General features: G+C 39.5%; 1 protein-coding gene across 1 annotated transcript in view; it reads left to right on the top strand.

The window, feature by feature from the left end:
- Window positions 1–23,394, top strand: part of IMPG2 (interphotoreceptor matrix proteoglycan 2) — a 128,443-nt gene that overhangs the window by 13,621 nt on the left and 91,428 nt on the right. Inside the window, exons 3-4 of the mRNA XM_027769966.1 lie at window positions 3,966–4,132; window positions 8,707–8,738. Of these exons, the coding sequence (XP_027625767.1) occupies window positions 3,966–4,132; window positions 8,707–8,738 (199 nt within the window). The remainder of the gene's footprint in view (window positions 1–3,965; window positions 4,133–8,706; window positions 8,739–23,394) is intronic.

Here is a 23,394-nt window from a genome sequence, read left to right as displayed (position 1 = left end):
CATTTTCTCTTCTACATCTGAGATTCTATTTTCTGAATGATCTAGTCTGCTTTTATTACTTTCAAGGGAGATTTTGACTTCTTGTATTATAGACTTCATCTCTAGCAGTTCCATTTGAGTCTTTTGTAAAGTGTGTAATTCCTCTTTTAGATCTTGCAAGAATTTCCTCATCTCCTGGAACTCGACAACTTCTTTCTCCTTTCTCTTTAGCAGTTCATTATCTCTCTTCTCTTCCATCTCTGTTAGCTTCGACATTATGAATGCTCTAAATTCCTTATCAGACATTTCCATGATTTTCACTGAACTGCTTGTGGATGAGGAAGAGTTACTATTTTCCCTTGGAGGAGAGGTATTTCCTCGTTTTCCCATATTTCTTGTGATCCGGCGGTGGTTTCTTGTCTTCTGATGGATGATGTGTTTCTTTCAAATTCCTGAAATTCAGCCACTAGCTTGTTTGTTGGAGGCTGGATTATCAGTAGAAAATCTTCATTCCCTGAAAAATCTAGTTCGCTGTAGCCATGTGGAACCTTCTTCTGAAGGCCCGGATTCTTCTCAAAATTTTTGATTTTTTAAAAAAACTTTTGATTTTTTTTTCCCCAAATGGTTGTACTATTGGGTCTTCAGAAAAGTGACACATTTTTTGCATAGAGAAACAGAAAAATACGTCATGTGTTTTCTGACAACCTAATGTTTTATACTCCTACAAAAATGAGTTATTTTGGATTATACTATGTCCTTCCATCAAACAGATGGACAACCAGAACTAAAAATGATAATAACATATGATATACATGTAGCATTTTGCAATTTGTAAAATACTTTCAAAGTTATGAGGTAAGTAAAGCAGTAAATACTCTTACCATTAAAAAGAGAGGCGGTAGGCCATGCCTGTGGCCTAGTGGTTAAGTGAAGCATATTCTATATTGCTGACTGCGCATTTCAAATCCTGGCCCAGTGACTTGAAAAACGACTTGAAAAATACACTGGGCATGTATGTGTGCATGTCCAAAATACCCACAGGATGGAGAAATGGAGGAGAAGGGATTGTGGCATGACCATGCCCCATTGGGAGGTGCTCTCTCTCTCTCTCTCTCTGGCAGCACACGGTCCCTCTGGCAGTTATCTATCACCTACAGTGTCCTGCATCTCTCAAATGGGTGTGAGGTAACATTACACTCAGTGCTGTACAAAATATGCAGATGTGCAGACACCTTTCAGATCTGATGCTTTGCAATAACTCAACAGATAGATTTAGTTTATATTTTCATATAGCAATTAATATAGCAACATATTTCTTCTGAATATAATCATTTCTTTCATGTGTATGTGTAGTATTTCTATTTATTTATTTATTTTTTTGAGGTTTATGGTATAGGGCACATACACTTGCCAGAAAGATAGAGAGAGACAGAGAGAGAGAAAGTGAGAAATCACACCCCAGAAGGGGAGGATGGCCACGCCACAATTCCTTCTCTATCCTCTTCTCGGGATCTTGGGCACGCATACACATGTGCCTGGCATGAGTTTAAGCCACCAGGTATGGGACTCAAACAATGGTCGACTACATGTGAGTCCAGCAACGTAGCCATTACGCCATCTGCTGGTCCCCCTGTGTGTGTAGTATTTCTAAAATTAATAGGCTTTTTTATTTTTTAGAAAAGCTTTTTAAGTTTACAGAAAAATTGAGCAGAATGTCCAGTGAGTTACCATATAACCCTTCAATGTCTCAAACAGTTTCCGTTATTATTATTATTATTATCATCATAGGGTGCATACTCACTGGAGAGAGACATAGAGAGGGAAAGTGAGAAATCAACCCCTAGGGGGTGATGGCCACACTGCAGCCCTTCTTTTTCACTCTCCTCTCAAGATTTCAGGCACACAGGCACATGTATGTAGGCAGATTTTTCAAGCTGCCAAGTCTCAAGACCTGAACCACTGTAGGCCATGTGGGAATCCAGTGTATTAACCACCACGCCAGTTTATGCCTCCGGCTTCTGTTACTATTAACATTTTTTATTATTGTGTTACAATTGATGTGCCAATATTGACATATTATCATTTTTATTTATTACAATTTTACTTTATTTTTAAGTTTTAATTTATAGAGGGCGGGAACCAGCAGTTAGCGTAATGGCTATGTTGCTGGACTCCCACGTAGTCGACCGCGGTTCGTGTCCCGGACCCGGTGGCTTAAATCTCACGCCGGGCGCGAGTGCGTGCGTGCCCAAGATCCCGAGAGGAGAATGGAGGAGAAGGGATTGCGGCGTGACCATCCCCCCTGGGGGGTGATTTCTCGCTTTCTGTCTCTATGTCTCTCTCTGTCTGTCTGGCGAGTGCACGCGCCCTACAGTGAAAATCTCTCCAAAAAAAAAAAAAAATTTATAGAGGGCAAGTTTGTTTGCTGGAGAGAGAGAGAAAGAGAGAAAATGAGAGAACCCCTTAATGTGATATGATCACACCATAAACCTTTTTCTCTGACATTTACCCTAGCCTTCTAGCCAGCCAGAGTCATGAGCATGTCCAGCAAGTTCAGGTCAACCTAGAATCCAAACACTGGACCTTCTATATGGTTCCATTATCCAGTAGTGGAACCTTGTTGCCTGTGCTATGTGGCTGGATCTCTTTTTTTCTGTTTTTTTTTTTCCTTATTAAAAAATGACTCTCTGTTGTGGAAGTAGAGAGAATAGTGGTTATTAGATGCTAGGAAGGATAAGGAAGATTGAGAGCATTTAGCTAACAGATATAAAATTACAATTAAGTAGGAGGAATACATTCTAGAGTGCCCTAACTCTGCAGGACAATTGTACGTACCAACAGTTTATTGTGTACTTCAGTAAAGCTAGATGAGAGGATTTTGAAAGTTTCTAACACAAACAATAAGTAGATATGACATTTAACTTGGTTTGATCATAATACATTGTGTACATGTATTGGAATATCATTATACTCCATACATATGTACAATCATTACTTGTCAGTTTAATATAACATAAATAAAAATACTTATCTTTATCTTCTGTTTTCAGATATAAAATACAGTAGCTTGAGAATGATAACTGCAGGTGAATATTATCTTCCTGACTTTGTGAAGTACTTTCAGCTTCCTGTAAGCTTTCAAGGAAGTTTGGAAGAATTCTACTTTTATCAGTCATGTGCGATGATTTTTTGAAGGAGCAGGTGCAGTGCAGTTACATTACTGCATTTGCCAGTAAAGCTCCAGGTCGCTTATTAATGCCATTGTCTTCTTCCACAGACATCTTGAAAGGCCCGAGAAGCTGGTATTTGAAGTTGTGACTTTAGAAGAATACCTATAAACATGAGGAAAACTTAACATCACAGTGTTTGTTAGGAAACATTGGATTAAATACAGTATACTTAACATCTGGTCTACGTCTCTAAATCATAACCACAAATCTTCAAAAAACCCTAGTGTAGGGGACCAGCAGGTAGACAGGGGTTAGGGCGCTGGAATTCCATATGACCAACTGCAATTCGAATCCCAGACCTGTCAACTTGAAACTCACATGGAGCGTGTGTGTGTGTGTGTGTGTGTGTGTGCCCCAAATCCCGAGAGAATGGAGAAGGGATTGCAGCATGGCCTTCCCCCTGAGGAGTTATTTCTTGCTTTCTGTCTCTCTGTCTCTCTCTGTATCTCTGACAAGCACATACATCCTATAGCAAAAGTCTCTCTAAACAAAACAAAACAAAACTCTAGCCTATTAAGAAGTGAATCAATCCCCTTTGCAAAGAAAAGGAGCAGGTAGTACAAATTCTCTTTGATCTGAAAAGTTTAAACTGGACGTACAGAAGGGTTTTGACTGAGAATCATACTTGTGTCCCTCTAGAAAGGAGCCGTGGGCAAAAATGTCTCAGGAGAATCTTCATGAATTGTTTCATGATCACTGTGAAAACCCTAGAGTGGGTCAGCTTTTCATGAAAACACCTCTCTGTCCATTTCTCAGTGTGTCAGGAAGCTGTCTGGGAAGCCTTCAGGACTTTTTGGGATCGACTTCCAGGGCATGAGGAACATCGTTACTGGATGAGTTTGTGTGAGAATGGAATCACGAGTATATTTGAAATGGGCACAAATTTTAGTCAGTCTGTGGAACATAGAAGCTTGATCATGAAGGTAAGTGTCAAAACAAGGGATGGAGCGCGTATACACAACTAAGGCCAGAGGAAAAGGACAAGTGGCAGATCCTTGCATTCTTTTTTATTGAATGGGGCCATCTGAAGTACCTGCCTATGGTGTGTTCTAGTCTGTTATCCCTAGCTTTGGCCATGATAGTGAATATTATTAACCCAGATAAGAGCCTTAGTCTTATTTATAATATAATATTTAGAAATAATATGCAGTAGAGGCTTGACCTAATAATATAAATCTGTCCAGTGTTCAGCATTTTTGCAAGTTTTACATATGAGCAATTCAGAGTGAATGCCAGTTATTTTAGGATAGAGGATAGGGCTGGCTCCATGGCTCAATGGTTAAAACAGCTAGATTGCAACTAGCTGACTGAGCAGTTTGAATCCTGAACCCAGCGGCTTGAGAAACACGCTGAGCATGTGTGCATGTATGCTCAAAATCCTGAAAGGAGAGAGACAGAGGAGAAAGGGTTTAGTTTCCCCTCTTTCTCTCTTTCTGTCTCTCTGTTTCTCTCTGGCGAGTTCACATGCCCTAAAGGGGGAAAAAAATAAAGGGTAGATAGAATTCATTGAATAAATGTTGAGTGAAGCATGAATATAATTTTAGTAAATGTACTTGCATACTTGTTTTCCTTGGTGTAGATGTTAGTTTATTCTTAGCAAAGGAAAAATAAGTATGCACATAGACAAATCACCTGTCTATGAACTCCTTTTCATGGAACATGTATGACAAAAAAGTCACTTCTTGTCATTATGACAAGAAAATGAAGACATATGTGACAAATTTTTCATACTCTCTGTATCTCTCTGTCTGTTCAAGATCTACATGTCCTCAGGTCCGATGTAACCTCCTTTGTGAGGAACCAACCCTCAGCCTAGCAGCTTCATCTCCCATAATTCTTTTTTTTTTTTTAAACTTTTCAGAGGGCATGTGTGCATGCTAGAGAAACAGGGTAAAGAGAAAGGAAGAGGGAGAACACATCCCCCAATGGGGTGTGGTCACATCGCAATTCCTTCTACATTTGTCCATCCTGCCTGGATCTGAGGCATGCTTCCACATGTGCCCTGCATGTTTTTCAAGTTTTTAGGCCTGGGATTCAAACTGTTGGTCATGTGGGATATGGTTTCCTTAATGGGGTTGGTCCAATGCTTATCTGTTTTAAAACATTATTCTTCAGGACCAGCAGATGGCATAATGGTTATATCATTGGACTCCCATGGAGTCAGCTGTGGTTCAAGTCCCAGATCCAGTGGCTTAAAACTCATACCGGGCATCTGTGTACGTTTTTAAGTTTTTATTTCTAGAAGAGGCATACTATTCTTTTATTTTATTTGGTTCTACAGAAGGATGATCTCATTTAGTGGAGCAAATTGAAGAGAGATGGATGGACTGTTTTTCTTCAGGGTTCTACACATTTTGGAAATATACAGCTTTTTATGTGTTTTAAAATGAACTCAGTTTTTAATCATGGTACCTCACATTTTAAGCCAAAACATTGCATATGATTTTTTCTTCTGTCAGAATTTTAACTGTTCAATATTAATAGATATGATAATAGTTGCTTTCTTTAGTATCTACCACACACTAGATCATGTATTAAGCCCATTCAAAACATTATATCTAATAAACAGCAACCTTACAAGGAGGTGGTAATGTCCCCCTTTTACAAACCAACACACTTTATAGATAAGGATATTTAACAGATAAATATCTCAGAGTTATTAAATTCTTTATCTTACATCATAAAACCAGATGTGATGAAGCTTAAATCCAAACCTAATTCTTCTTTTCTCCAAAATTTATGTATTTCTCCCATATCATCTTCTCTCTCTCTCTCTCTTAGAGGTTTTTACCCTGTGGCACGTGCACTCACTGGAGAGAGAGAGATAGAGGGAGACAGAGACAGAGACAGAGAGAGGAAAAGTGAGAAATCACCCCGTGGGGGAGATGGCCATGCTGCAGTCCCTTCTACTCCATTCTTCTCCTGGGATCTTGAGCACACATTTACTCATGCCCAGCTTGAGTTTCTAGTCACTGGGTCCAGAACTCAGACTATGGTGGGCAATGTGGGAGTCCGGCGACATAACTGCTAAGCCATCTGTTGGCTCCTGTGTCTCCTTTCTTAATAGTTAGCAGTTTTACAAATTCCAATGGCAATATGGACTAGCTGATTAGTAAAAATCACACACACACACACACACACACACACACACACACCCTTTGTTTGCTTAGTGTGTGTGTGCACTTAGCGGAGAGAGATAGAAAGTGAGAAATGGGGAGAATGGCCATGGCACAATCTATTCTTCTCTATTCTCCTCTTGGAACTCTGGGCATGCATGCACATTTGCCTGGCATGATTTTGAAGCTGCTGGGTCTGGAATTCAAACTATGTAGTCAGCTATGTGGGATCCAGCCACCTTAACTACCATGCCTGTTGGCTGGCCCCAGTGCATATTTATATTTATAATAGCATGACTATCTCAATTGTGTCCACAATATAGGATCAGCTGTTAGTGTGGCAGATACATATGATGCTTTACTATTACCATAACAAGAGAATCTTGTGATGTTGTATTGGAACGTAAGTTAGTAAGTTTAGATTTGAAGGGATAGGCAATATATTTGCTTTTTATAAAATTTCTTTCTTTCTTTCTTCTATGAGAGAGTGAGATAGACAGCTGGATGAACAGACTAAGAGAAAGCACTCCCAAGAGGGTCCTCATTGCCTCAATACACTCCCAGTTTCAACCAGCCCAGATCATGGACACACATATGTGTACCCCCAGGTGTGCAGGGAGATTCTGGGATGTGAACTAGGGACCTTCCTATGTAGGTCCAGTTGTGTTATGGTCCAGGAGATATGTTTTCAATGATTATATACTAGAAAAGGCAAAGGGAGTGACGTGTTGCCTGGATTGAGTCTAAACTTTTAGGTAAGTTACTTAAATGAGGAGAATTTGGGGATGGACGTTCTTGGTAGAGTAGACAGCTTGAGCCCAGTGTTGAGGGGATGACTTGGACCAGTATACCAGAAGTGTAGACTAAAAATGACAGGAGATCAGACTAGAAAAGTGAAATACATATCAAACTTGGATTCGACTCTGGGTGGTAGGAAACCTCTGAAGGAATTTGAGATGATAAATCACAGGACTGATTTGATAGCTTTGAATTTTAAGGTCACATGGTTTTCTGTGCACCATAGGATGGATTACAGGGGTGAGACTGGAGAAAGAGAGTCAGGTAGGATACAGTTTCAGTACTCCAGGCCCAAGAGGATGAGGGTCCTAACCAGATTGTGAGCTAGAGAAAGGGACTGTGAGAGATGTAAGTAGAAGAGAAGGTTAGCAAGACCCATGAATTGGATGGAAGTGGGATAGGGTGAAGGAATGGCCCAGGAAGTCTCTTACTTTCTAGAGTAGGGGACTACGACTGAGAACTCTGTAGATGTGGCAGAGAGAACAAGTTCACATCTGAATGCGTTATTGGAGCTGCCTGTGTGAAATGTGACTTGCTTGATATTTAGGTATGAAGCCAAGGAGAGTGGCCTAGGATATAAATATAGCTATAAGAATGACTAGCCTGGAGGTGGTAATGGAAACCATGGGAATGACTGAGGTTATAGCTAGAGAATCTGTAGACTAAGAAGAGCAATGAGTTATTTATAAATATTTAAAGTATTACCTCTTCATTTTACAGATGAGAAAATTGAGGTCTGGCACCAGAAAGATTTGGAGATTTGCCTAGGTAGCTAAGAAGGGGAAACTGGGTCTTGAAACTAGGTCTTTTGATTCCAAATTAGTGTTGTTTTTTAAAAAAATCATGTTGGTCTCAAATAAAACTTTTTTAAAAGAAGAGTTGTTTTATTTAATCTTTTATTCATTGTCATTATTTTAATTTAAATTTTTTGAGGTTGACCAGAGAGAGACAGAGAGAGAGAGAGAGACAGACAGACAGAGAGAGAAGGAAAGTAAGAAAGCAAACTTGCGGGTCAGGGGCTGAAATCATGGTCAGTTCCCAGGTCTCAAATAAAATTCTAATTTAGAAGAAATTTGGGGACAATTTGCTTTGGAATGTCCCTGAATATAATCCAATTATTGATATGATTTGCCTTTTTCTCTGAATGCTGGAAAAATAGATGTATCATTTATTTCATCCATATGTTTCCATTCTTCTAAGATGAGAATTACTATAAATATGCTAGATCAGAAAATTCTTTGATCGTAAGTCAGTCCATGGCAGGTTAGCATAAAACCCTATCTATCTCTAACTTGTTGACCTTTTTGAAATAATCAGCAGGTTCAATCTGTTAATCTGCGCCTGTAAAGAGAGGGCGTAGGAACCTTTGGCCCCATAAACAGAGAATGAGTATTGGGATGTTCTCATAGTCTTCAAACAAACTCTGCATCATTAGAACCTGCTTTAATAATTTGTTTAAACAAATAGAATAGTAGCAGAGATTCTACCATATCAGAGCATTGGAATTCTCTCTAGTGTAATTATTTATGCTTAATAACTGGGGCCAACCCACTCAGGTATTTTTATGTCTTTGTTTTCCTTAGAAATTGACTTACACAAAGGAAACTCTAAGGAGGTGAGTGTCTCTTTTTCCCTAAATACGTGTTTGGCACCATAAGATGTCTTATACTTATTCCAAGACTCACCCCAAATTTAACGTGCCTTTTTATTTTCTTGCCAGTTCCTGCGATGACCAGGCCTGTGGGTAAGTCCTGAATGCTCTTCCTCATTGTGAGGCCACCTCCTTTTCCAGACTACCATCTCTGCCACTGTGCTTGTTTACTGTCTGACCTCACCAGGAGGCAGACTTGTCTCTCTCTGAGGTAAGAAAACAGATTTGTGGTTTACATGGAATGGTCAACAGTGGTTGAGATTTAAAACTAATTATTGTACTGGCTCTTTGCACAGCAATGATGTGCTAAAGAGAAGTTGGATCCCACATAGTCACAATGGTTCAAATCTTGGTCCCAGTCAGCCCATAACACATTAACTGAGATACCATGGGTTGGAGGAGGGGAGGAAGGGGATCATAGCACAAACCAGATGCCATGGGGAGTACTTCTCTGTCTCTATCATGCCTGTACTCTATCATGATTAAAGAAAAAAAAATAATAAAAGCTGACAATGAAATTGTTCTAGGACAATACACCTTTGTGGAACATAGTTTGTTTTATTTACTTATTAGTTTGCTATAGGTGCATGTGCTCGCCAGAGGGAAACACAGAGAGAAAGACAGAGAGAGAGGGAGTAAGGAATCACCCCTTGGGATGATAAGATTCCCTTCTCCACTCTCTTCTCAGGATTTTAGGGTATGCAAACACACATGTCCGGCATGTATTTTAAAGCCAGTGGATTGGGACTTGAACTGCATAGTTGGCCATATAGAATCCCGCCGCCTTGACCTCCATGCCACCTGTTGACTCAATGGAAGGTAGTTTATTAAATAATAAGTTATAGTGTGGACAGTAGTGGATCATTAATGATGGTTTTGGTCTGGAAACATATGTATGGCACAACATTAGTAGTTAGTTAGTGTTATGGTTCTTGGCTCTACTGGCCTCCAGGCTGAGGGCTATGGTCATTCCTGGCTACTGTAGTACGAAGCAGATCACATAAGAGAGGGACTTTTGAGCCTGTAGGGAGTAGAGTTCCAATTATATCCACCTTCAGAACATCCAAATTATTGCCAGTGTGTGGGTGATTGATTAGGAAAGTGCCACTAGGGCATATGCTCAGGTCACAGTCCAGCATTTTGCCTCAGATTAGAGAAAAGGGCCAAGTAAATGAGTCTGTGTCCAGAGATCCAGCCCGGCAGTAGACACAAGGTGAAACGATAGTTGGAGTAGCCATATGGGTAGTAGTGAGGTATGCTGAGGTTTCAAATCCAACACGAGCGAAGAGAAGGGAAGTGGGACTCTGTGTAGTCTTATTCATGTGGCTGATGATAGCACTGAGTCTATGAAGAGGCTTGGGAATAAGCTTCTATCTAGACTGAAGCCATGTGAACTTTTCAGTGTGGTCTCTTCACCACTAGAGGCAGAGCTCAAAGTAATCCAGCCAAGTAAAGGGGACATCTGGGACTTAGACCTCTGCTTATGCGAGTTTCAAGAATCAAATTTTAACCACTAGTAATAAAGTCTTTTACTGTACAAAGTATTATGATCTCAATGATCACACACAAGTAAACCAGAACTAACAAAAATGCCCTCACAAGAATCCAAAATAGAAATAAAATTGGTAATTTCACAAAACGTCTAAAGCCCGACTACCTGCAACATCTATCAAGTAGTCTTTAGCAGTTTTCTGTAGGATCTGGCAAATGAATAATAAATGTATCTTACCCATTTTTGTAACCCTAATAGATAATCTTCTTGAGGGAAAAAAACGATGTTTTAGGAATCTTTGCAACTTCTACGTCACCCAGCACCAAAACTCCATGAAGTTTAATCTCAGCATATACATGTGCCTTGATTTGGTTGATTTGTTTAATCAGTCAGATAAAATGAACACATAATTGTGTTGTAAGTGGGCATGGGCATGTGCATGTGGGTCACCCCCCCCCCCGAGATGTGTGTGGAGAGAGGGAAGATAAATCAATTCAGTAGGACAAATTATTTAAAATTTATTTTATTCATGATACTGTGTACACACATAAGAAAGCGAGGGGAGAGATGCACCCGTAACAACATCTCATCACCCTGAAATCCCCTTTCCCTGTCCCTCTAGCTGGTCAGGATCTGTAGCATGTATGCTCATGCACCTGCACCAGCATGTTTTCAAGCCACCTGGAGATTGGAACCCACAGCTGGCCATGTGGCTTATAGCACTGCAGTTCAGTTTGCTACTTACTAAGCCACCAGGCTGGACCAAAGATGTCTTTTTTGATTTATTTAGCTTTGTGTGTGCTCCATCTGGTCACACCCTAAATTTTACCAAGATTAAATTTCCCTATTAACTAATTATGGATACAACTAAGCAAACTTTGTCCCATTTAGTTCTGTGTTATACCACAGTGGAGACGCAGTATTCCTGACAACTGAACTTGGGAACCTAGTCAGATTTCATTATGCAAAGAAGAAAAATGTAGATTTGCTGTTTATCCTCCTTAAAGAAATATTTCTTACATAATACATGAACTAAGAAATCCCTGATGACATTGCACCTAATTTACAACAACTAGGAGAAGATTAGAGAAGGAGAAAAACTTAAGCCTATGAGTTAACTAAAGCAGAATTGAGTTTTCTCTGGAGCTGGACCAAATTGATCATATTATTCTATTTCTGGAGTTCTTCTGCAGCTTAATTCCCCCCTCCTTGTATCCATCAGTTGGAAATAACACTTCCTTTCTCTCCTTCACTACCCCAACTCCCAAGAGGATTTTGCAAGGGAAGAAAAAGAATGGTTATATCCACGTGAAGAGAAACTTTCTCATCATTAGACATAGTCTGTAATGCAATTCACATATTAGCATGAGTGTAAATATTTAGAGATGCTGAGGTAGTATGATGTCCAGGCATCCAGATAACTGGGGTGAATTATATCATCATAAAGATGCCAGAGAGAAAAGAGGTGAGACTTTGCCCTTACCATTCTTGTCATAGAATTAGGTAGGTAGACTCAATAGTAGACCTCTATGAAAAATACATCTTGACTTATTTTTCTGAATTAAGTATTGAAACCATTCCATTTAATCTTAATGGGAGCCTAATAACTAAAAATATGAACGTACCAACAACTACTTGAGCATCGTGAAAAGCTTCTTGCTCACAAGAATGGGTAATGGAGTTTGCTCTATGAAAAGGTTTAGAATACCTATACTTCAATAATTACCTAATTAGAGGCTTTTCAATTTAATTAGAAAATAATATTAGCTAACACTGATATCTCACTTATAAGCCAGACATTGTTCTAGATACTTTATTACTTGTATTAATTTACTTAGTCCTCTAAACAGTGTAGTGAGGTAGGCAGCATTAATATCCCTCTTTTAAAAAGAAGGAAATTAAAGCATAGAGAGTTTGAGGGACTTGCACAGGTCACAAAGTGACAAAGCTATTATGTAGTTGAGCTTGTGTTCAACCCTTTTGCCATAGTGTGTCCCTATTCAAAGTATTTGAGTTTTATAGATCATTTAGAAAGAAAACATTTGGTTTTCTTTGTTGGGTGTGTATGTGTGAATAAGGGACAAGCATGAAAGATAAAAATTAGTTTAAATGGTTTCTATAATTTCAAAAATAACAAACTTCTTCCTCTTCCTTCTTCTTTTTTTACATTGCCACAGGTTATATATGCTTACCAGAGAGACAGAAAAACAGAGGAAGAGGGGGAAAGCACCCCCTAATGGGTGTAGCCATGCTTCAATCCTTCTCCCTCATTTCTTCATCTTGTTGGCATTTTGGACATGCATGCACATGTGCCCAGCTTGTTTTTCAAGCCACTAGGGCTGGGATTCTAACCATGCTTGGCCATATGGGATCTGACTCTAAATCACTAGGCTAGGATGTCAACCTAGCTTCTATGTAGATCTTTGTTCCAGCTTTGAAATCTTATTTACAGAAATTAAATAGAACTACCATCAAATGAACAAACATTTAGAGAGTGACTACATTATAGTAGACAAACTTCTCCGTGGTAATATTTCTTAATTGTTCAGTCAACATAGTGAATGTCTACCAGGCCTTCTGACAGTGTGCTGGTGCAGGGAGCCAGTGTGGGAGAGGCATAGCGCTGTCAACAGGGGAGGAATTAAAGTGTTGATGTTTCTCTTCACAGCAGCTTGTTCTAGGTCTTGGTTATTTCATTTTGTTTAAAAAGTATTTGTTCTTTAGGTTTTGGGGAAACATCAAGTGATCAAGAAGAACAGAATTCCTGTAGAAGGGCAGGAAGACACTCTAGGTCTTTCTGTGTCGGTAGAATATCAGTGAGAGGTGTGCTGGTCTTTGCTCTGTGCTGTTGATGAGTGTGTAGGGTAACCCTCATGGCGACAACTGGCAGTACTCCCACGGCAAATGAAGGATGATACTCCCTGACTCTTTAGGTAATGGGACACCCGTAGTCCCACCTTTATCCCGTACACATCTGCATGTGTACTTACACGGCCCCTCACATTTTAACGACCTTTTTAATTTCACAGTTAATGCGCACAGTTACCTTGCAAAATCTTAGAGTGAGATTCTCTGACTTTCAGAGAACTTCTGGGACCAAAATTCCAATTATTAAGTGACAGGAAAATGGAACTATCTAATCAGTTAACAGCCTTTGGGGGTATTCTAGCAATGTCAGGAAAAGAAAAATGTACCTGATTTGATAGTATAAACATTTTACGAGCTGGTGTTTATTAACCTCCCCTCCCAATTCAGTAATGGTTCTATTTAAACATCTTTTTCTTTGAAAATATTTTAATTATGAAATATCTCAGACACATAGACAACAATCACACCTACATGACTCTGGCCCTTTTATCTTCCTGGGCAAACTTGTGTTTCTAGAGACGATGGTGAATACAGTGTGCCTATGACATTGGGAGTGTGTTGACATCCTGAGTGCATAGCCAGAACAAGTCACTTCACTTCTTTTAGAAAACTGCAAGGAATAGATTGTTAATCTTTGCTAAATATATATAATTTTTTTGGTTTGCTGACTGCCTAGACAAAATATTCATACTTTCTCTTTTTTGCCATTTAGAGGATTTTTGGTATTTTTGGTTTGTTTGCTTGTATTGAAAAATAGTTCTTGATCTATCTAGTTTTCTGGATTGACTACTAGAATGTGTTTACCAATAAAAATATTGATCCATCAAAGATTCATTAAAATAATGAATCTTGGGGCTGCCAGGTAGTGTGGTGGTTAGGGCCCTGGACTCCCACGTGGCCAACCGTGGTTTGAGTCCTGAACTGGGAAGCTTGCTTTCACACTTGTCTTCTGTTTTTCTCTCTGTCTTTCTCTGGTCAAATAAAATAAATAAATAAATAAAATAATTCTTTAAAACAAACAAAAAAACAATAAATCTTAGGGTCTGCAGGTGGCATGGTGGTTAAGGTGTTGGATCATGTGGGTATGACTGACTTCGTAGTTTGAGTACCAAACCTAGAACTTGAAAGTCACATTGGGCATAGGTACATGCGTGCCCCAAAAAAGTCCCAGGAGGAGAATGGAGGAGAAGGGATTGTGATGTAACCATCCTCCCAGGGGGTGATTTCTCCCTTTCCCTCTCTCTGTTTCTGTCTCACTCTGGCAAGCGCGTGTGTGCTATGGCAAAAATCTAAAATAATAATAATAATAATAAAAAATCTGGATGCAGTGTTTTTATCTATAAACTGAGAGGAAGAAAGGCAACTCATATTTATGACTGTGTTTCCACCTGAACGTCTAGTAGACATCTGAAACACAGCATATTCACTAATGAGTGCCTGATCCTAACATTCCCCTTCCCCAATTAACTCTACCTGCCGTTGTTTCTACCCTCTACCTGGTGGCGACTTCATTGTGTCTGTCATTCTGACCAAAAACTTTGTGATCTTCCTTCATTTTTTCCTTTCTCCTGTATGTCGTTTCCAATCTTGAATCTGATTACTTTTCACCATCTCTACGGCTACACCCTGGTCTAAGCCACCAGCATTTCTTGCATGTGTACTAGGATGCCTGAAGGTCTGGCACTTTCTACAGCACATTCTCAACACAGCAGTGAGAGGGATTTGGTCTTTCCTCAGTAGTCTATATATCTTTCAGCTAAAGGAGTATGAACATTTATATAGAATAGTATTTATCTGAATTTGCCCTCCAATTTCTCCAATGGCAGAAGATATGGGCAGTAAGGCTCAAAGTTTTGTCAGGAATCCAAACATCTTATGAAGTATTCCTTTTCTCTAAGTTTCATGCATTCTTTTATATTTTACTCTGTAATATGTCAGTGTTAGGTTTTATATAAAACTTCATTTATTATATGTATTTTTTAAACTTAAAATTTTATTCTACAGTTATTTACTGTATATCATTACAGCATACAAAATGAATTTTCCCACTCAGAATATTGGCCCAATTAATACCATAATACCATACCTATTATCTTCAACAGGTTATTTTCCATTGTGTGTGTGTGTGTGTGTGTGTGTGTGTGTGTGTGTGTGTGTGTGTGTGTTTTGAGAGGTTTTTTGCTATAGGGCGTGTGTGCTTGCCAGAAAGAGACAGAAAGCAAGAAATCACCCCCACCCCGCCAGGGGGGATGACCACGCCTCAATCCCTTCTCCTCCATTCTCCTCTTGGTATCCTGGGCACACACGCACATGCACCTGGCGTGAGTTTAAGCCACGAGGTCCGGGACGTGAACCACGGTCGACTACATGGGAGTTCAGCGACATAGCCATTACACTTACTGCTGGTCCCTCCATTTTGTGTTTCTTAACTGGAGGGAATCAAGGGGAAAAAAGAAATAAGTAAACTTATTTACTTTTGAAAATAGCACAGAAAAATGGAAGACTGATGGGTGGAACCATGCCTATCTTGTGGTTTCTGGCAATCTGCTGCACATCCTGCTTCTGCATACTGTGTTGGAAAGGTTGTCTTAGAACAAACAAGCTTATGTGGAGTTTGTCAAAGAACTTTTAAAACAAAACATACTTGGCATATAGTTAGTTCTGTTATAGCATGAAATATGCTTTGCTAAAAAGCATTCTAAAGTAATGCAATAAAACTACAGGCCACTAGGGAAAATTGAGTTAGGAGCATAACATTCAAAAATTTTATTAACTGCATATTTAAAAAAGAGAGACTAAGAGACAAAAGAACGGAAAGTTCTATTGAAAATGATGTACATGGTAATATCTTCTTTGATCATCATGTGCTATATGCATATTTTGAAAAACCAAATTGTGCGCTACAGAGATCTACAATGATGGAATGTAAAACAAAATAAAAAAAGGAGGAAAGCCTAATAAAGTGGTAGCAAAGTCTATACATTCACTATGGCTAAAAAAATGCAGAAATATCTACTAAATACAGTGCTTAACCCTGAAGAAACTTTAGAGTTTGATTGTAGAAGTGAGCCTTAGAACGGTTGTAGCTTGTGAGTCTTTGTAAGTGGTGGAAGGAAGGAGATCTGGAAAGTTGTAATGTCATATGAGGATGGATGTGTTTTGTGTACTCTTACGTGGCTTCTCTTCATCTGGGTTCAGCATTCTTCACTTAACTGGTGTTTCATGAAATGTAATTGCTGGCGTGAGTTTAAGCCACGAGGTCCGGGACGTGAACCACGGTCGACTACATGGGAGTTCAGCGACATAGCCATTACACTTACTGCTGGTCCCTCCATTTTGTGTTTCTTAACTGGAGGGAATCAAGGGGAAAAAAGAAATAAGTAAACTTATTTACTTTTGAAAATAGCACAGAAAAATGGAAGACTGATGGGTGGAACCATGCCTATCTTGTGGTTTCTGGCAATCTGCTGCACATCCTGCTTCTGCATACTGTGTTGGAAAGGTTGTCTTAGAACAAACAAGCTTATGTGGAGTTTGTCAAAGAACTTTTAAAACAAAACATACTTGGCATATAGTTAGTTCTGTTATAGCATGAAATATGCTTTGCTAAAAAGCATTCTAAAGTAATGCAATAAAACTACAGGCCACTAGGGAAAATTGAGTTAGGAGCATAACATTCAAAAATTTTATTAACTGCATATTTAAAAAAGAGAGACTAAGAGACAAAAGAACGGAAAGTTCTATTGAAAATGATGTACATGGTAATATCTTCTTTGATCATCATGTGCTATATGCATATTTTGAAAAACCAAATTGTGCGCTACAGAGATCTACAATGATGGAATGTAAAACAAAATAAAAAAAGGAGGAAAGCCTAATAAAGTGGTAGCAAAGTCTATACATTCACTATGGCTAAAAAAATGCAGAAATATCTACTAAATACAGTGCTTAACCCTGAAGAAACTTTAGAGTTTGATTGTAGAAGTGAGCCTTAGAACGGTTGTAGCTTGTGAGTCTTTGTAAGTGGTGGAAGGAAGGAGATCTGGAAAGTTGTAATGTCATATGAGGATGGATGTGTTTTGTGTACTCTTACGTGGCTTCTCTTCATCTGGGTTCAGCATTCTTCACTTAACTGGTGTTTCATGAAATGTAATTGGGTGTACATAAAGAAGAAATGTGTGTTATGCCCAACTGTTTCCTAATGTATTAATCATTGAAACAAATTCACAAATAAATCCTCTCTTTATTGATATGGCACTGCCTGTATGTACTAGGTAGAATAGGAGACTTAAGATTTATTCACTATCCTTAAAAAATAAGGCAAATATTAAAATACCATATATGAACTAAAATATAAGTGAATTTTGAGAATTTAAAAGTTTGAATTAATCCAGGGAGCTAGGGAAGACCAGATTAGGTAGGGGTGGAGACCAGCTGTGGTAGTTGCTGAAAGGAGTGGACCTGGAATTTGATTAGACGGAGTGGTACCATGGGAACGGCCTAACAATTCCAGAAGCCCATCTTTCTGCAACTTGAGTGTTATAGTCATCCATTAAAACCCTTAATTTTGGGACCAGCAGATGGTATAATGGTTATGTCACTGGACTCCCATGTGGTTGACTGAAGATCAAATATTGGACCTGGCAGCTTGAAACTCATGTTGGGGGTGTGTTTGTGGGTGCCCAAAATCCTGAGAAGGGAATGGAGGAGAAGGGTTTGTGGCGTGGCCGTCCCTCTGGGGGGTGATTTCTCGCTTTCTGTCTCTCTGTCTCTTTGGTGAGTGCACACGCCCTACAGTAAAATCTCTTTAAAAAATACAATAAAACAAAAACCCTCAATTTGCCCACCAGTTTCCTATATTCAAATTTATCTCTATTTTTTTTTTAGGTTGCTTTTGTATTCTCTGTATTTAGAGGCTCTTGTATTGGTTTTCTACTGTTATAACATAATTAACCCAAACTTGGTCACTTAAAATAATACAAATTTATTATCTTATAGTTCTGTAGTTCAGGGGTCTGACATTGGTCTCAGGGTGTCAGCAGGGATGCATTCTGGAGCTTGAGGAGAGAATCTGTGTTTTTTTTTTTTTTTTCCCTTTCCAACTTTGAGACTGCCTACAGTTTCGGTCATGCCTCTTTCCATCTTCAAAGCTGGCAATAGCTGGTAAAATCTCATCACTCTGACTTTCGTTTGCTTTCCTCTTCCACATTTAACAGTCATTGCGATTACATTGGGCCCACTGGGTAGCCCAGGATATTCTGCCTATTTTAAGGTCTGCTGATTAGCAACCTTAATTCCCCTTTGCCGTGTAACTCACATACTCACAGGCTCTGGGGATTAACACGTGGACATCTTTGGGAGACTACTATTCGCCTACTATCATTCTTCTCTGTCATCTAAATTACGGAGCTCTTTTTGAACTCTAACCCATCTGCCGATGTATGATTTGTACCAAGTACTCCACTATTTCCTCTTTTAAGCTTCCCACACTATTATTTACCAAGTCTTTTAACTAAACGTTTTTTACCTGTACTAAAGACCTCACATCCACCTTTCTTAGAAACCTTTGCCTGTCATTGTTTCTCTTTCTCTGAGTCTTCAATTTGTCACTTTAATAACTCATTCCTTTGAGTTTTTAAATATACTCAAGTCGTTCCCATTTTACCTATTTTTTAAAAAGCTCCCCTCTAGCACTCATCTTAACTACAGCCAGATATCTTGAAAGTTCCACTTAGCTCTAGTCACTGTGTAACCCCTATCACTTGCTTTTACTGTTAAATTCTTAATAGCTAGTACAAGGCTTTGCCCAGGCTATACACTCACTAAATACTTATTAAATGAATAACTGAATTTCTGCCCAATCTCCCAGGTCTATTATCATGTCTCTGGTGAGATTCTCAGTATAGGAACTGCTCTTTGGGATTTTGTGTGTGTGTGCACATGCGTGTGCCTCGGTTGACTTACATTTGTAGTTGAGGATGTCCATCATGGATCATAAAGGCAAATATAAAGTTTTTTCAGCAGTGTTTTATTGTGTTTGGCATGATGTGTCACTGCTCCATTAACCTTTGTTTTGTATTTATTTAGCACTTCGTATATTTCACAATTCTCCATATATTGTTTATTTAGTTTTCATCAACACCCTTGTGAAATAGGTAGGGCAAGGGGGTGTTCCTGTTTTAAAGATTAAGTTCTTGAGCTGTGCTGCAACTAAGCTACTTTCCTAAGTCATACACGAAGTTGACGACCCCTGTGGAACTAGCCCCAGGGAGTCTTGATGTGTTGCCTTGACTTCCTTTACTGTCACATGCTGATTATTGTAACAAATTCCAGAGCAAGGCAAAGTACAGAAAGTTACCAAGGGAGGGTGTACTCTGAATATGGACGTGTGCACGGCTGCATCACCAGGTTTTAAATGTGCATTCCATGTGGCTATTAGCATCTTTTGACACAGTTCCGCCTGCATTTCACTGACATGATGAGGTACTAGCAATGAGAAATGAATAATGTGCTGGATGAACCAAGGAAATGAGGCAGTAGGGGGCTGTTTGCTGTTGGTAGTAAGTTAAAGCCGAATAACTTCAAATTTGTGGTTTGGCCTAGAAATGAAGTAATATTTCTGTCTCCAAACTGAATACACCTCTGTGTTCCCGTGTTGTTGTGAGTGACATTTTAAAGGGCCCCGGCAGGAGGCAACCCTAATGAGAACACAGGAAAGGATTCTTGTTAAGTGTTTTTCACTGTCTTTTGAAAGGAGAGTGGGAGGGTGAGGGATTAAGTGTTGGAGTGTTAGACAAATGATGTGAATTACTTAGAGTTTCCTACTTACCATCATTAACAAAATGTTATTTTGAATTTGGTCAAGTGAAATCTAGTTCCACTGAAGCAAGAAAACTTTTCCATTCTGAATGCTTACTTAGAGAATTACTTTAAATTTGATGTTGATGTGGGAGACATTTTGACCTACTCAGGTGAGTGTTAGTTTCAGCCCAACGTCCTATTCTGGTTGCCTTGCTGTGCTTTTATCCCTTTGTCTTACTGTTTTTTTATTACTGGTTACTCGCCATAGGTTTCCAATTCTGATGGTTCCTCCTGCCTCTATCTGGGACCTTGTACTCTATGGCTTTGAGGTCATTTAGTTTATACAAGCCACTGTTACTGAGACCAAGTGAAGCCCTTCTAAAGAATGGTGTGATGGTTAAGGCAGCTGGGTTTATACATGGCTGACCGTGGTTCAAGTCCAGAACTTGGTGACTTGAAAATCATGCCGAGCATGTGTGAGTGTGTGCCCAAGATCCCAAGAGGATGGTGGAGGAAATGGAACTGTTGTCTGGCCATCCCTCCTTGGGGTGATTTCTTACTTCTCTCTCTGTATATCTCTTCTCTGGCAAGCACATGCTCCCTATAGCAAAAACCTAAAAAATAAAGGGTCACAGAAGGGCCATGATGTGAAGCAGTTACTCCAAGTGGATGGAAGTGAGGTGAGCTTTCTGGGATCAAATGGCCTACTTCATATCACGGCCCTTCACTGACGAGCTATGTGACCCTGAGAAAATTCTTAACCTCTTGTTAGTTTCATCATCTGTCTAAATTGGGATAATGGTGTCTCCCTCTTAAGGTGGCTTGCAGAATTAAGGGACTTAACCAAGATAAAGCACTTAGCCCAGTGTTTGACACAGGATGAAGGCTCAGTAAATTCAATTGTATTGCAAAAAATTACCTTGTCGTTATTATTAGAAGAGAAAGAGATACCATTAGGACCTTGGAAAAATTGCTTTACCCACTTGGACTTTTTTTTTTTTTCCTTCTTTCATCTTTAAAATGAAGATACTGAAGAGGAGTACTGCCTTGTGGACAATTGAGAGACCCTTTTTAGGTCTGATTCGAAGTACACCTAAATCCCTCCCCCCTTTTTTTTAAACCTGTATCTCCTCCAACGCTAGAAGCCTCTTGATCCTTTCTCATCACTCAGGCCTTCCTGTGCTCATCAAAGGGACTTGTCCAGACTTGTTGTATTCCATATGTTCTGGATGACAGCTCGCTGCTGAAGCACTTTCATGCAAGTGTGCTCTCAATAGCTGATGGTGATAGGTTTAGTGTCATGGTTTAATATGCTACTCTCTAGATTGTATTTTCATAAAGTAGAAGACTCTATGCTGAGTTTTTAAAAAATACATATTTCTCAAATTTTCCTCCAAAGCCTGAGGTTTTGGGGAAAATGTCCCTACTCAAACTTCCCACTCCAGCTCTGATCACAATATGTCTTTGAATTATTATTATTCATTTGAATAATTTATTTGCCTTCATAATATAGCCATATTTGTTTTAATAGTAACATGTTTATATTGCACATCAGTTCTTATTTAACTCCCCACCTGCTTAAGCTTCCGGGAAAACTGCTCCAGGCCATGTGCCGTATTTATCTGTTGGCTTTGCATACCTCATGTGACCCAATTTAGAGCAGCAGGGTAATCTAAAGGAGTGTTTCTGAAGATGGGATTTACTGGCACCTGGCAAGTTTGTGAGGGAAGCACTTTTGACTGTGTTCATATAACCTCAGAAAACTTGCTAGTGTGATGTTGAAGAGAGATTTTAATTGGTATAAATTGAAAACATAGTCACCACTTTCTAACAACTTTTGAAAGGTTAATGGAATAGCCCTTTTTCCTTAGGCCATGTATATAAATTTGAAAGTTCGAAAACACCCCCAAATTACTATAAATTTACCTTTTATTCCTTTTGGAGATGTGGAAGTCTGGAGTTGAGGAAACCTACATTCTTCTTTTAAAAGCAGGGCATTTCTCAGATTATCTTCTGACCTCTCTTGGCAGTTGCAGGGTGTTGAGGTAAAAGGATAGCTAGGTGACTTGAAACTGGTTAGCAGTGTGGCCTGCAGCAAGTCATTTCTCTAAGTCTGGCTTTCTTTACATAAAGAGGTTTCATAAATGACCAGCCAGGTGGCATTGTGGTTAAGGGAACTGGATCCCACCTAGCCAACGGTGTGGTTCAAGTCCCAAACCCAGCAGCTTGGAAAACATGCCAGACGTTTGTGCATGCATGCCTAAAATCCTGAAAGGAAAATGGAGAAGGGATTATGGCATGACCATCTTCCCTGGGGGATGCTTTTTTACTTTCTCTCTCTCTTCCTCTGTTGCTCTCCAGCCAGCACATGTGGCCTATAGCAAATATTTCACTAAGGTTTTATGGTTTTGATTCTTTCTTTCTTTTGATTTCTTTCTTTGTTTCTTTGTTTCTTTCTTTCTTTCTCTCTCTCTCTCTCTCTCTCTCTCTCTCTCTCTCTCTCTCTCTCTCTCTCTCTCTCTCTCTCTCTCTCTCTCTCTCTCTCTCTCTCTCTCTCTCTCTCTCTCTCTCTCTCTCTCTCTCTCTCTCTCTCTCTCTCTCTCTCTCTCTCTCTCTCTCTCTCTCTCTCTCTCTCTCTCTCTCTCTCTCTCTCTCTCTCTCTCTCTCTCTCTCTCTCTCTCTCTCTCTCTCTCTCTCTCTCTCTCTCTCTCTCTCTCTCTCTCTCTCTCTCTCTCTCTCTCTCTCTCTCTCTCTCTCTCTCTCTCTCTCTCTCTCTCTCTCTCTCTCTCTCTCTCTCTCTCTCTCTCTCTCTCTCTCTCTCTCTCTCTCTCTCTCTCTCTCTCTCTCTCTCTCTCTCTCTCTCTCTCTCTCTCTCTTCCTTCCTTCCTTCCTCCCTCCCTCCCTCCCTACCTCCCTCCTTACCTCCCTCTTTTCTTTCTTTCTTTCTTTCTTTCTTTCTTTCTTTCTTTCTTTCTTTCTTTCTTTCTCTCTTTCTTTCTTTCTCTCTTTCTTTTTCACTTTTTTTAATTTCCAGAGTACATGTGAACTCACTAGAGAGAGAGAGAAAGAGAGAGAGAAAGAGAGAAAAGGAGAAAGCACTCATCATTGGGGCATGGTCACGCTGCAATCTCATCTCTCTTTTTCCCTCCCATCAGGATCTGGGCATGTGCACACATGTACCTGGATCATCTTTCAAGCCACTGGGGCCAGGATTCGAATCATGATAGGCTAGTAAGATCTGGTTTCCCTTAATCATTAGGCTATAGGACCAGCCCTATTTTTGCTAATTTCTAAATGAGATGAGATTCACGGCTATGTGTTCCCCCAGCAGGCAGTACTTTCCTGTTGGTACTACTTGTGACATTTTCCATGATTTTTTTGTTGCCTGTATTTTCTCTAGCATTATCATCATAATAGGCCGTGGGTGTCTTCCTTACAACTATAGTTGTGATTGCCTTC

The sequence above is a fragment of the Tupaia chinensis genome, unplaced genomic scaffold, assembly GCF_000334495.1.
Source record: "Tupaia chinensis unplaced genomic scaffold, TupChi_1.0 Scaffold000100_1, whole genome shotgun sequence".
In the NCBI taxonomy this organism is placed as follows: domain Eukaryota; kingdom Metazoa; phylum Chordata; class Mammalia; order Scandentia; family Tupaiidae; genus Tupaia; species Tupaia belangeri.
Note: the sequence above shows the minus strand (reverse complement) of the source record. Positions and strands in the feature narration are given on the sequence as shown.